Source organism: Cryptotermes secundus, unplaced genomic scaffold (genome assembly GCF_002891405.2).
Source record: "Cryptotermes secundus unplaced genomic scaffold, Csec_1.0 scaffold152, whole genome shotgun sequence".
In the NCBI taxonomy this organism is placed as follows: Eukaryota; Metazoa; Arthropoda; class Insecta; order Blattodea; family Kalotermitidae; genus Cryptotermes; species Cryptotermes secundus.
The window spans coordinates 172,676-187,298 of record NW_019720705.1 but is presented as its reverse complement, the minus strand read 5'-3'; the positions used below and the strand labels follow the sequence as shown (position 1 = coordinate 187,298).

At 34.3% G+C, this 14,623-nt stretch overlaps 1 protein-coding gene across 1 annotated transcript in view; it reads left to right on the top strand.

The window, feature by feature from the left end:
• The first annotated feature begins 631 nt into the window (after positions 1-631).
• Positions 632-14,623, top strand: part of LOC111871407 (pancreatic lipase-related protein 2) — an 18,508-nt gene continuing 4,516 nt past the window's right edge. Inside the window, exons 1-8 of the mRNA XM_023864499.2 lie at positions 632-1,217; positions 2,577-2,734; positions 5,084-5,197; positions 8,500-8,646; positions 9,761-9,884; positions 11,112-11,351; positions 11,929-12,225; positions 13,072-13,204. Of these exons, the coding sequence (XP_023720267.1) occupies positions 1,094-1,217; positions 2,577-2,734; positions 5,084-5,197; positions 8,500-8,646; positions 9,761-9,884; positions 11,112-11,351; positions 11,929-12,225; positions 13,072-13,204 (1,337 nt within the window). The 5' untranslated portion in view covers positions 632-1,093. The remainder of the gene's footprint in view (positions 1,218-2,576; positions 2,735-5,083; positions 5,198-8,499; positions 8,647-9,760; positions 9,885-11,111; positions 11,352-11,928; positions 12,226-13,071; positions 13,205-14,623) is intronic.

The window sequence follows — 14,623 nt, the reverse complement described above, 5'->3', positions numbered from 1 at the left end:
CTTGTTTACCACAAAAGAATGGACTACTGAACTATTGGTAACACTAATACATAATCTGTTATATACTGTTGATGAATTTCTGTTCTTCTGTCGGGATCAACAGCTAAGGAATAGAATGGGAGTGCATGCTGACTGATGGATGTCCCATAGTAGGCATCAATATAGACCTTAAGTGTAAATATAATCTGTATTTTATGTATTTATTTAGATGCACGTTGTTTGCATTTATGTTTGTTTGTTATTGTGATATGGCATGTTGGAATTGTAAAGATGCATTGTTGTTTGTAAAGCTTGTGACATGTTTCATATTCAGTGCAGATTGCACTTATGAATATCCTGAAACATAGATGTATGTATGTATGTAATAAAGCTAAAAATTTAATTGTAATTGATTACATTTATCTGTAATATGTACAGTACATGTGAGGCAAATGAGTTGCATATGAACATATGAGCTTACAAAGCTTATGATTATGAAAAGTATCAGCCTTTTTCCACATCAGAATGTAATTTTTGTGTGTAGAGGTATGAAAGAAGGATCAACAGCAGTAAAATGTATTAATGCAAGGGAATTCTCTTTAGTGATAAGCTAGTGTAATATGGTCTTCAGCATGGTGGTAGGGGTCAGAAGACAAACATGCATGATAAAGTTGGACAATATATAGTTCATTCTGTCAGTATCATTTGGTTATTGGTTGTTATGAAGAATATATTGCTTTCATCAAATAAGACAAAGAACTAAGACACAGAAGTTAAATAGAGAGTAGGATGTTAGGGAGTTTCACAACATGTTTACATCATTTGTTATGACATTAAACTTTGTACTGGATGCATGCATTTGAGTCATCAGAGATAATTCTAATGTTGTTATTCTGTTAAAAAAGCATCCCGTGGAAGCTACAAGAAACATTTATCTGATCTCAAGTTTCTTAGCAATTGGAAAACTATGTCTGAATATAAGAAACTTGCAATTTGAATCTGTATGTTTGCATATGATACATATGTATCTTATGTAAGTTTTAAATTTGCTGCTGCTAGTCTGTTGGCGTATGCCAAATGAGAGAAAGGATTATATCAGATTCTGAAAACAAAGATGCATATGCATATGCTCAATGCAACAAGTAGTGTCCTTCTGCAAACCATGTTGCTACTACTAAACAAGAATCTGCAACAGACAGAAAATACAAGCGATCTTCACCCTGACAGAGATGACAACAGTAAGTTATATGCTTTTATGAATATTAAAACATAACGTTCTTCAAATTTTGTTAATCATTAGGATCTTTAAACCCTGTTTTATTCATTGCTTGAATAGCAATATGAATTATGGGAATATGCCTCTACTAATGCTTATGAGTATGGCAATTGAATAGAACAGAATAGGATAGAATTTATTCACATTCCACAGATCCTTCATGGTACTAAATCAAGGATGTAGTATTGTCATAATACAGATACAGTACTTAATGTCACTATAAATATAAATATATATTCATAACTGTAAAAATGTTAGTTTATACAGAGCAAAATAATTATGTCAAAAAGCAATTACTTCAGGCATATTCACAAATATTAAGAATTTCCAACTAAAGTAAATTCTTGTAAAAAGTAAGAGTTTGGATTATATTTACAATTTATTTACATTTCATGGATCATTTATGGTGAAGAGCTTAAATTATAAAAATGCTTTGTGCCATTTTTTGTATCTCTATTCACATCATTATAAAATCATTCAAACTATAGTAAGCAGTGCATGTAAAATATAATTTAAGTTTTAGTTTTAACTACTTGCCAGTATTTGATCTTTACAGCCTATCTGAAAGGCTATTAAAGAAAATGTATTCTCCTAAAATTATGAATATTTGCATGTTTCAACATTATAGTTATTCATATAGTAATTATGTTTGTTCTGGGTATTAACTGAGTCTTTATCCTTATTCAGTATAAATTATAGTTCTCTCTGTTACCTGGTATAGTTTCACAGATGTGTGATGAAAATATGGTAGATATCCTCACTTTTGTATAAATTATAGTTCTCTCTGTTACACAGAATAGTTTCACAGATGTCTGATGAAAATATGGTAGTTATCCTCACTTCTGTATATACAGGTCTACAAGAGTCAGTTAATTCAATATTACCTATTCAATGCATGCCTCTTTTCTGAATTCTAAATAGTTTCCCATATTAGCCTTTGATGTGCACCTCCATAAAAGAATACAGTACAAGAGATGCTGATATATCAGGCCACAATAAATAATTAAAAGCAGAATCATTATCACAGGTTTATACTTTGCACATATTTTGTGCAAAATAAACATGGCAGTGCTTACTTTCTGGTTAAATGGTCTATAAGATTAGCTGGATAAATGTGTTGTAAGGTTATTCTATCAGGATTTATATTTTAGTAATTTGTCTCCATTCTGTCACGCTATGGTTAAATTACGAAAATTTAGTTGCTCCTTTCAGTTACTAGTACAAATAGCAGCTTTGTTTATGTATGCTGACATCTCAATTTCTTCATAGTTATAAAGCTTAGCTGAAACCATTTGTATAAGTAAGAAATCCTGCATTATAGGTAAAAGAGAGTACTGCTACAATCCTTTTGGTTGTTTTGAAATGTCTTATCCATGGGTGGATGAAATCTTGCGACCAGTGAGCCATGTTCCAGACCCACCCAAGAAAGTGAATCCTACATACTGCCTCTATACAAGGCAAAATGAGGACATTTGTCAGGTAGGCATAAAATATTGGCTAAAGAACTCTGTATTTAACAAATTATTACACATTATTACTTGGAGAACTACATGATCATTTATTTTTTAATTTATTATATCACTACAAGATGAAAGGAATTAGAACTTCCCAATTCTAATAGTAAAGGCAAAGTGTATGAAAGGGTCTGTGAAAAAGTTAGAGTGCTAAATCAACACCCCATAAATATGATACAATAAGAGAAGAATCAAAATTTCAGCAGTTTTTAAATTTAATTGAGTCATTCAAATAGCACAGACTTCATTATTACCTTTCTTCTTCTTAAAAAAAACTGCAAGTTTGAGTGGCTAGCAATCCGTCTGTATATTCTAGAGGCACCAGGTTATGGTCTCAACCCAGAGATTGACTATCCTGACCACTATTCTTCATGGATTTGTTCAGCCTCTGCAGTGAAATTCTGAGACTGTTCCTTAATAAAGGTCATAACCATTTCTTTAAACAATCTTTTGAATTATTCTACCATTTTATGCTATATAATCCATGAAATTGAAAAAGCTTCATTAAATGACACAAATATATTACTCATTGAGAAAAATTTTACATCTTTAAAAGGGAAAATCGTAAAAGTTATGAAACAATTAGAAAATTGGTTCTTGTCAATTAATCTTACAATAAATATGGAAAAGACCAAAGCAATATTATTTCAGGGAAGAGGATCTAGTTTAATTCATAGACCTGTTCTGTATTNGGGGGTAAGTGACAGTAATGCAGTATTTAAAACACAAGAAAAAAGTCTAAGACTTACTAAAGGAGTTAAAAACAAGATGTTTTGTAGAAGTTTGTTTGATGATTTTAAGATTTTAACTGTAACTTCATTATATATATTTGAGATTTTGTGCTTTATAAAAAAGAGCAAGATCTATGCAACTCAATATTCTGATGTTCATAAGTGTAATATAAAAGAGAAATAGGATTTGTATGTCCAATTATGCAACGCTGCTCATTGTAAATATGTGTAATTAACATGGGATTAAAAATAAATACCAACTTACCCATCAAATTAAAAAGAACAGAACATGTTTAGGTTTGTAAAAATAAATTTAAAAATTATTTACTATAAACACTGTTTTTATTCTCTACAAGAGTTTTTTAGTAACAATGATAGATGGTAGTTTGGTATTTTGAGTTACTTTCGATATGGAAGGGAAGTATATAGATGGTCTTTGGACTGTTATCTTCACAAAATATGTGATGTTATGTTTTACATGGTTGACGAGAATTACTGGGAGTTGTCATCCATGGTTGGTAAGCTACAGCGAGGGGAAATTGATCAAAAAGGGATTGTATTGTACATTGCCTTGTATATTGTTTTGTACAGATTTTAAAAGTTGTTGACATATAGTGTCGGTTGTTTTCAACTGATTTGTCCAATTTTGCCTGTGTAACATTTATTGATGTTAAATAAACAAAAAATAACCAAAGAATCTTATCTTCACAAGCTCGAAAGCTTATTAACTTATCAATCTGAAGAACTGTTAACCATTAAAAATAGAAACGTTTAATTCAGCTGTAGAAGTTTTCATATATACTGAATTATCATGCCTATAAGTCATTGAAACCTTCTCTGTGATCTAGTGGGCAGCATTCCTGGCTACAGATCCAGAGGTCTGTGTTCGATTCCCGGTGCTATCAGATTTTTTCTGGGAAGTAGTGGGTCTGGAATGTGGTCCTCTCAGCCTTGTGATGATAATTAAGGAGCTATTTCAAGGAAATGGTGGCTCCGGTCTAGAAAACCGAAATTAATGGTCATGGGGATTCATTGCACTGACCACATGACACCTTCTATCCGCAAAAGTTGGCACTAAACTTCGCCGACAAGTGGCAGTGGCTCGGCCAGTGTAGTGTGCTTGTGGACTACAATCCCAGAGTTTATAAGTCATTGTATGTTATATTTACACATGTGAGTATACTGCAAGTGTGGACATGGTATGTTAGCGAACGCGACATACAGTCTAATAAGTGTCTTGTTCAAATAAAACACCTTCAGGATTGTTCTGGGTGAAGAAGTAGAAGTTGTGGAAAATAATCCCCATGGGTATTGAGGCAGGTATTCCATTTTCACACCAGCCAATGGATTCCCTCCACAGACAACACCCTGGGCTGCTGCTGGAACCACTGCACTGCCATGGCCCTGACATCTTCATCTGACTCATAACTACAAATGGGTTTACTTTTAATAAACATTGCACTGTGTATGACAGCACAGAAGGAAGCCAAATTATTCACAGACTGCTGAGTAACAACAACAAGGATATGAACTCCAAACATGAAACAACGAACTTTTCCATAAATGTTAATTTTTGCCAGCAGATCCTGAATATCATGGATAATAGTTCACTGGAACAGTCATACCTGATGAGTCACCACAGACTTTACTTCATCAGTCATGGTTTTATGGAGCATGGCAACAAAGACTGGATAAAGGTCAGTCAACATATATTTCAGTAACCTTATAATAAGAAAGTCTAATGAGTAAGCTGTTGCATAAAGTTATTAGAATTATGAGTGGGCTAAGAGCAATGGGATTCCTGTAGACAAGCATTTAGGGATTGGGGGATTTTGCCACTCCAGTCCCAATATATATTTTCTTTATTGATATTTGTTGTAAATAATAAGGGTCTATTCCATACATCAACGCAGATTCATGGTCTCAATACAAGGTGCGGTTTAGATTTATATTGCCCTCAGACAAATTTAACAGTTCATCAGAAGGGTCCTTATTGCTATGGAATTAAACTTTTTAATTGTCTCCCATTAAAAATAAAGGAAGTAGTACATGATAATAAGGTATTTAGAGTGGCCTTAAACGCCTTTTTACATTCAAAATCCTTTTATACTTTGGATGAATATTTTGGTTGTATAAATGAGTAGTAATTTACTATGTTCATTCAATATTGCATGCATTGTTTGGATGTGCAGTTGTACATTCAAGGATATTGCACTGATACCTGCATTGTATATAGCAAGCTTATACCTTGACTGGTTTTATTTGGTATTGAACATGTAAGATATAATCTCCAACTTGACTGGTATGCCATGTAACAAACATACCTCATTATAGTTGATGGATGTTGTGATCTTTTATGGTTTGAGATATATAAGCTACTAAGTTGAATGAATTTATTATGTAATGTGTTTTTATTACAATTTTAACTTATTTTATTTACAATTAAACATGGTATAGTGTTATGTATATTTTAGGTTGATGTATATTTTATGTTGACTAGTTCCATTGTTGGAGCATTTGTTGAAGATATTTGACTTGTTCTGTGTCCAGTGGTGTTGGCCTGTAATTGGATTTGCTTGAATGCAATAAATACTATACTATACTATACTATACTATACTATACTATACTATACTATACTATACTATACTATACTATACTATACTATACTATACTATACTATACTATACTATACTATACTATACTATACTATACTATACTATACTATACTATACTATACTATACTATACTATACTATACTATACTATACTATACTATACTATACTATACTATACTATACTATACTATACTATACTATACTATACTATACTATACTATACTATACTATACTATACTATACTATACTATACTATACTATACTATACTATACTATACTATACTATACTATACTATACTATACTATACTATACTATACTATACTATACTATACTATACTATACTATACTATACTATACTATACTATACTATACTATACTATACTATACTATACTATACTATACTATACTATACTATACTATACTATACTATACTATACTATACTATACTATACTATACTATACTATACTATACTATACTATACTATACTATACTATACTATACTATACTATACTATACTATACTATACTATACTATACTATGTTAAATATGTGACTGAGGGCAAGTTTGAGGAAGGTGTATGAATAATTAACTGAGCAAAAGATTTCAAGAATAAGAATTTAAGAACTGGGGGAATTATATGAAACTTCTGATCGGTAGCTGATATTAAAAGAAGGAGTGGCTGGGGCATGTGACAAGACATGATCAAACATGGGGGCTAAAAACATTTTTTAAAGCCAAAAGCATACAAAAAGTTTAAAGGCCTGGATTGAGATGGCTGAGAATGCGTAGAATGACTTATGAAGGCTGAAACTGAAGAGATGGAGGCAAAAGGCAACTGACAGAGAAGAAGGGGCATCTATCATAAACAGTACTGAGGTTGTTAGAGGACTAAAGAGCCAAGGAGCAAGTAAGTAATGGCAAAACTGTGTTCACTTTATTGGTTTATGGTAGTAGCTCTATTAAATCACTATTCTGTTTACACCTTTCATGACATTTCTACACAATGTGATCATTGCACAAGCAGTTGAGAAAAGGTGACAATAACTGGGCTGTACACATGAATTTTATGATGCAATTAATGGATCTAGCATAAAGATTTAACTGTAGATATACAAAAAAAAAGGGATATCAGTTATTTATGTTCCATGTACACTTCAACAAAATTGCTTTAATTTTGAATTAGTGTAGTTAGATTCTCTGAGCTGGAACAAACGATGATAAAGGAATAATATGACCAAGACCTTACAGAGAAACAGCTGTTCAAAGACCAAATCCAGTAACTGGAGGGAACTTGGAAATTATTGTCTTCTGGGATGTGTGATGATGAGTAGCCAGGATCGAACATACAGTTGTTTCATACGAACCTGCTGCCTCCATTTTCAGGATATTGTGGTACCTTCCCACCAGACTGCACAGTCTCACATCCAAGAAGACAGTAATCTTCATATTGGCCACCATGAAAACCTAAATCTCACAGGGGAATTTTGTAGTCTTAAGAATGTTTTCCTCAGCTCCTTCAGCATAAAGTTCACTGCTGTACACATCTTAGTGTGCATTCATTTTATCTGCAGACGGCACAATATCATTTCCTTTAGGTAATAAAGGAATTAACTTGGCCATAAGAAACCACACCCTAATCAGTAACTGCTTCAGAAACACTGGACTCAAAGAGTCTTTATCAGCAGCACAAAGACTTATTGCCAACTGGATATTACTTTCTATCAATGATGTTTCTTTCTCTTTGACCATGGTACAAGATGGTATAAGCAAAACAGAATTTCGTTATTTCACATAAATTTTATGTCATGTTTCATGGATATGTACAATTTTGTACAACAACCACAATAACAACAACAACAAATATGAGTCAGGATGAAGATATAGGATTATAACGCTGTGTAGTTCATTAAAAGTCAACCAGCATTTCAGAGGAACATATTGCCTCCATATTCAAGGTTGGAAAATAAGCCATGCAAGATGCCAGTATGAAAGCAGTTTGTAAGCAGAGCTCTGGTATCTTTCCTGGCTTATTCTTCAGCACTGAAGATGGGGGTGATATATTCCTCCGAAACGTCCGTTGACTACATGACATTATATCCCAGAAGATGGTACTCTTCATAACCACTGCTATGAGAAACTCAAACCCTACACAAGTCAGAACATTTCACGCAGTACTCTCATGCTGTTAGAGGGCTCTTGTGAACATGGTAATGAACCTTCAGGTTCCACGAAATGCTGAAAAGTTCTTGAGTAGCTGCAGAATTTGTGGCTTTTCAAGAAGGGCTCAGCTCCATGAAATTAGTTAGTTATACTCTCATACTGCATTTACATGTCCCTCTCTGTAATTAACACCATTTAACATCACCACTTCTATAATTTCAGAAAATGACAAGGGAACTGTTGAACCTTGTAGACTGTAGCGTTATAGTTGTTGACTGGAGTGGTGGCTCGGGACCTCCGTACCCACAAGCTGTTGCGAACATCAGACTTGTTGGTGCTATGACAGCCCACATGATAAACTATATTGTTGTAAGTTTTCTTATTTTGCATTTAAATGTTTTATATGTGTTTAGTGATGAACTAGGCAGGGTAAGTAAAGATCACTTCAACTACAGCCATTTCACAATATGCAGCAACAACTCCAGCAAAATGAACGTCTTGGTAAAGTGGCTAACACTACTGTAGGAGGACACAGATTCTAGTCTTGGCCCAGAGACCAGCCATCCTGAGGGTTTTGTGGTTTAGCTAAGTCCTTGAAGGCAAATTGAGGAACAGTACCTCAAGTTAGGCCATTACTGCTTCCTTCCACATATTTTCTAATTGATTATTCATTAATTATCCTATCAGTTTGTGCTGTATAATTTAAGCTGTTAACCGCATTGTTATATAAACCATAAATAAATAAATAAATATTTTTTATCAGTATGTGGTGTTAATTAAAAATCATATAATTTTTCTCTTCAATATACAGTGTGTGTCACAACCAGTCTACCACCAATGACTGATTGACTTACTGACTACTGAATTGCTGCTGGTCCTTGCCAGCAAAGTGATTCTTGGTTCTGAGTCCACCGTACTCATGATCATATTTTACTGTCTGAAGGCTTTGGGAGTCCTCAGTGACTCGACATCAAGAAAAAGGCATTTATATAACACTGGTCCCAGTTCAATTCCCAACTCCTGATAAGGAAGGAATGATTTAAGCTATGCAGACAACAAATGAATGCCTACATGAGATTGGATATATGGAAACGCTGGTCAGTGTGTCATTAATATTGTAGCTGCTACTGACTCTCACTTCTTTGATGCTTCTCATGCTTCTTATCTGTCTTAAGAGTCAAATGTGATACTGCATTGCAATTAGGTTAAAATCATATTGTCTTTGCAAGCATCTTTGCAAAATGAAAGAATGAATGGTGCCCTCCCATTGAATACACTGATATCTAAATTATCACTGCACTATTGGAAGCAGCACATTTATGTCTCAACTGGATACTCTTCAGAATCAGAACTTCAATAAAGTTAGCAATTTCCTGTCTGTTAAAATCAGCAGGTTAAAAAGGTTTCCAGGACACTAATTCTGAAGAAGAGTTATATTATGTACAAGAAAAATAAAACTTTATTTTTCAATTTCTTCCTTCAGGCCCAAGTTGGAATTAATCCAGAGCTCATTCACTTTATTGGACATGGTCTTGGTGCACATATGGCTGCTTATGCAGGACAAACTACACAGAGAGACTTCAAATACAAATTAGGCCGAATTACAGGTATGAAATAATATAACGATTTAAACTACATTTGTTTTATGTGAGATCTAAGGTTCTCATGGCAGCGAATCTGAAGATTGCTCTCTTACTGTATATAAAGTGCTGTAGTCTGGCAGACAGGGACCAGACTACCTGTTGTCACATTCCAGAAGACAGTAATTCTTATGCTTATTTTTGTGTGCACTAAATACAGAAATCCTGGAATTTTAAGATAGACCCAAATTTCTGTATTATACCGTTACTGGCATGAATTCTATAATATTGGATTGTCCTTTATTTTACTGCCGGATTATTCTATTATACTGTCCCCATTACTTCAACTTGAAGAACAATATGTCAGACTTGGTACTGTAACCACATGTTACAGGGAGGCATTTTTAAGTGCCAACCCTAAAAATACCTCAGAGACATTCTGAATACTGAATATCTGGAAGAATTTCCAGATTTACTGCTCATTCAACAATTTATATTCAGCATTCCTGTGCAAAATTTACATCACTCACTTACTCGTGGAGTTGAGGCCTTCTTGAGAAGCTGCAAATTGTGCAGCCACTCAAGAACTTCCCAGCATTTTATGGAACATGAAGGTTACCATCCTATATGATCCTATGCTCCTGATAGGCGGTATTGGGGAATATCCTAAATGATCACTTTAGCAGTTTACTTGCAGATGAATTTTGATAAAAATCATTGTTCTACAAAGAGTCTGTACTACAGATAATAATTTTATCTCACTTATTTACTTTCAGTACAGAGTAGTATATGGCACAGGATTTCCATGAGAGCTAGATCTAAAAGTTGAATAACCTCCTCCTCCTCCTCCTCCTCCTCCTCAAATGCTGAAAGAACATACTGCACCCCCACCCCCCACCCCTGAATTTGTGATGTGTTTCAGAGATGGATTATCACACAGACTTGCTCTTTCAGCTCCACAAATAAATACAGAAATATTATTGAGAACTAACTAACTCCATGTGGGAGTGTCCTTCTGAAGTTAATTTACTTGAGAAATTCTCCCTTTATATGGAACCTGAAGGCATATAACTGTGCTAACAAGAACCTACTGCTGGTTCCCACTGAGTTAAATATATGTGTATTTAGTCCACCTCCTCCCACACTATTTTTTTAAAATCAATTTTAATATTATCCCTTCTACTACACTAAGGTGTTCAAAGTGGTGAATACTGAGAACAATAAACTAATTTCCTACATTCATTACTGTTACAGGTCTGGACCCAGCAGAGCCTCACTTCAGTAAGACAGATCCAGTTGTTCGCCTGGACCCTACAGATGCAGATTTTGTGGATGTAATTCATACAGATGCTGGCCCGTTCATCAGTGGTGGGCTGGGTATCTTGCAGCCCGTTGGACATGTGGATTTCTATCCTAATGGCGGGATTGAACAGCCTGGGTGTCATGAAGATGTTATTTCACACATGAGGAAAGGAAGTGGTAATTTTTACAGAGGTGACTATAAACAGATGTACTGAACAATAAATATTTGTAATCCTTTTGTTGCATGGTGGATATACAGTACAATGTTTCAGCTCTTGAAGGATGTTTCAAACATCACATTTGATTTCATGCCTCTTACTTTTCAGTTTCCTATTCCACATTAAACTTTGACCTTACAAAGTGTCAGAATTAAAAATACACGCTAAGGATTCTCGAATATATATATGTGAGTATACACAAAAAGAGAATGCAGGCATATCATTAATGCAAATGCATCTTCCATTCATCATTAAATAACCAGTCAATACATTGTGGTATTCCACATTGATGACCATCTTCATACTCACTGAATGACAAATGATTTATTTATTGACTGTTTAGTTGACTGAATGATTGATACTTTCATTGGCTGTAGATCTTGCACTCATCTTGTTAAGAGTAAACATAGGTTGGTGAAGTCTGTGTGGAAAGTGGTCAGAACATCCTTCACCATAAACAGTAATGAAATCCAGTGTATGCGCTTGTAAGTTTCCAGCCAAAGAGGTTGCACTTTTAAACTGTGTAGGTCCTAACATACCTATGCTTACAGGCATCAGAAAAATGATAAGCTGCAACCACATCCGAAGCTACCAGTACTTCACTGAGTCTATCAATCCAGGGCTTTGCTATTTCATGGGTACAGAATGTGGTTCTTGGGAGGAATTTCAAAATGGTAGTTGCTTCAGCTGTTCCAGAGGCAACAAATGCCCATTCCAAACAAAATTTGGAATGCATGCGGACTTATATCTCAGAAAAGGGGAAGCATATGGATCATCTCTGAGACTTCCTCCACCAAGATTCAATGTCAAGTTGTTCATGATGACCGGAGTAGAAAGACCTTTCTGCCGTAAGACATTTCAATATTGCTTTCAAACTTGAATTTATCTATTTATATTTACCATATACCTTGGTACATACTTAACCTAAAATATTTTGGGGTTTTAAACATTTCACTATTTGTTTAACACTTGGTATTCCAGTCATTTGAAATGTTTTCTGAAGTACATGGATTCAAGTATAATGATTCTTCTTGCAAGTTAATATAATGGGTATATTTTGGAATGACCTGTACTGCTTTCTAACATTAAAAACATAACCTGAAGCTGCAAGTATAGTATTTTAACACATGGACAGCTGCACAGTTTTAAGAACTCAATCATTTAATATTTCACAGGCCATCTAATGAAGAATATGTGTGTTGCTTCTGCCTCAAGAAGTTGTATAGTAGCTGTGATAAGTAGGAAAGAAACAATTCATTCAAAAGAAATGGGCATGAATATTAATGAGATGAAACTATGAAATCTCTCACTATATAAAATTTCATTATTTGACCCACACTATTTTATTGGTTATTATCATAAAACTGAAAGTCAAACGTGTATTTCATGGTCACCATATTGCTACTTTCTGTTTAGATGCACATGTCCTAATAAGGGTTGCATATTTTAAGATCTATTATAACATAAATTTTCAAGATTCTGCATAAAAAATTAAAACAATTAACTCTCATCTTTGAAGGTAGCATGGCACCATATTGGAACTGTACTCTTTTATATCTTGTATGTCATATGAATACTTCACTATTATTTTAGGTAATATTATGCAGTGGGAAACATGCTTTGCATTCTTCAGCAAATATTCTTACAGCTTATAATATTATAACTGAATTTAATTCCATTACTAAATATTTCAGGTCATCATTACTACATTACATGGAATATTTCTGACTCATGCAAGAGTGTGCAACATGGAGGGGAAATTGGAATGATGTGGATTACAATAAAAGGTGACAGAGGCATTACAAAGGATATAAAACTAACAGAAGTGTGAGTATTATTATCCTCACTTTGTTAAGTCTCTCTGGCCCATATGAAGCAAATCCTTTTCTTCTCTGTTTACGTATTAAAACTCACATTTCTATTACTTTTTAAGTATGAGTTGCTTTTAATCCAAGAATGGGTCAACTCAGATCGATAAAGGAAACTGGTCTTGATTCAAAACAACTGCTCCTATTTATTAAACCTCCATTGCCTCATGAATCTGATTACCAATAAAAGTTTGTTTTATTTCTATTTATTTTCGCATTCACATACTGTAGGTGTTTCCTTCATACACAGCATATTACATATTTTACAGAAATTAATGTGAAGTCAGATTGTTGTATTTTTGCGTCCTGTTGCGCTGATTTTCATCCATGATATGTATAAAGTGGCCGTCTTGTAGTGCACTCAATTTCACCTGTTACTTCACGACATGTTTCGGCAACATAGTCCCATCATCAGGTGCCTTAATTACGCTAATCTATTGCATTGCTTGCCTTTATATGTCTTCATAAAAGTATTTAAAAAGTGCGTATTTTTCAACTATAATAAATTTACACATACTACAACTTGTTAAGATTATTCATCTTATGTGTCTTAATTAAAACTTGCGTGTGGTTCTTCCACTATGGGGGTCGTTTTTCTTATATTCTGTGTAAACCGTGTCTTGTGATGTGTGTTCCCTTCTTAGCTGGCAGCTAAGAAGATTGTTTGTAATGACAGAATTATTGCTCTGAAGTTAAAGGCGGAACCGGTAGATATACTGATTATGCAAGTGTACATGCCAACATCAGAGTATGAAGATGAAGAAGTAGAAAAAGTGTATGACACAATTGAAGAAATTCTTCAGGAACATGGAAGAGGTGACACAAACAGCATCATATTTGGAGACTGGAATAGCATTGTTGGAGATGAACCATATCAGAATATTGTTGGATCACATGGACTAGGAAGACGGAATCACAGGGGTCAAATGCTTATTGACTTTTGTGAACGAAATGGACTGATTGTCACCAACACTTGGTTCAAGAAGCCAAAGAGAAGAATTTACACATGGAAGGCACCTGGGGATTGGATGAGGCATCAGCTGGACTACATCCTTGTGAAACATCGATTCAGAAACAGTGTGAAGGATGTGAAGACGCTGCCTGGGGCAGATATTGACTCTGACCACAACTTACTGGTTGCCAAGTTCCGAACCAGGTTGAAGAAAATTATAAGATTTCAAAAGCGCAGACCTAGATGCGATTTGGAGAAGATATATGTTCAAAGACAAAGCGTGCAGGAGACACTAGAAGAGAAACTCGGTGCAATTGAAGGTGAAAGCGGAAATGCTGAAGTGCAGTGGAACAATATAAAAGAATGCATGTTAGATACTATCAGTGATTTGGTTGGTTAAGTTGAGAAGATAGCAAGAAAACCATG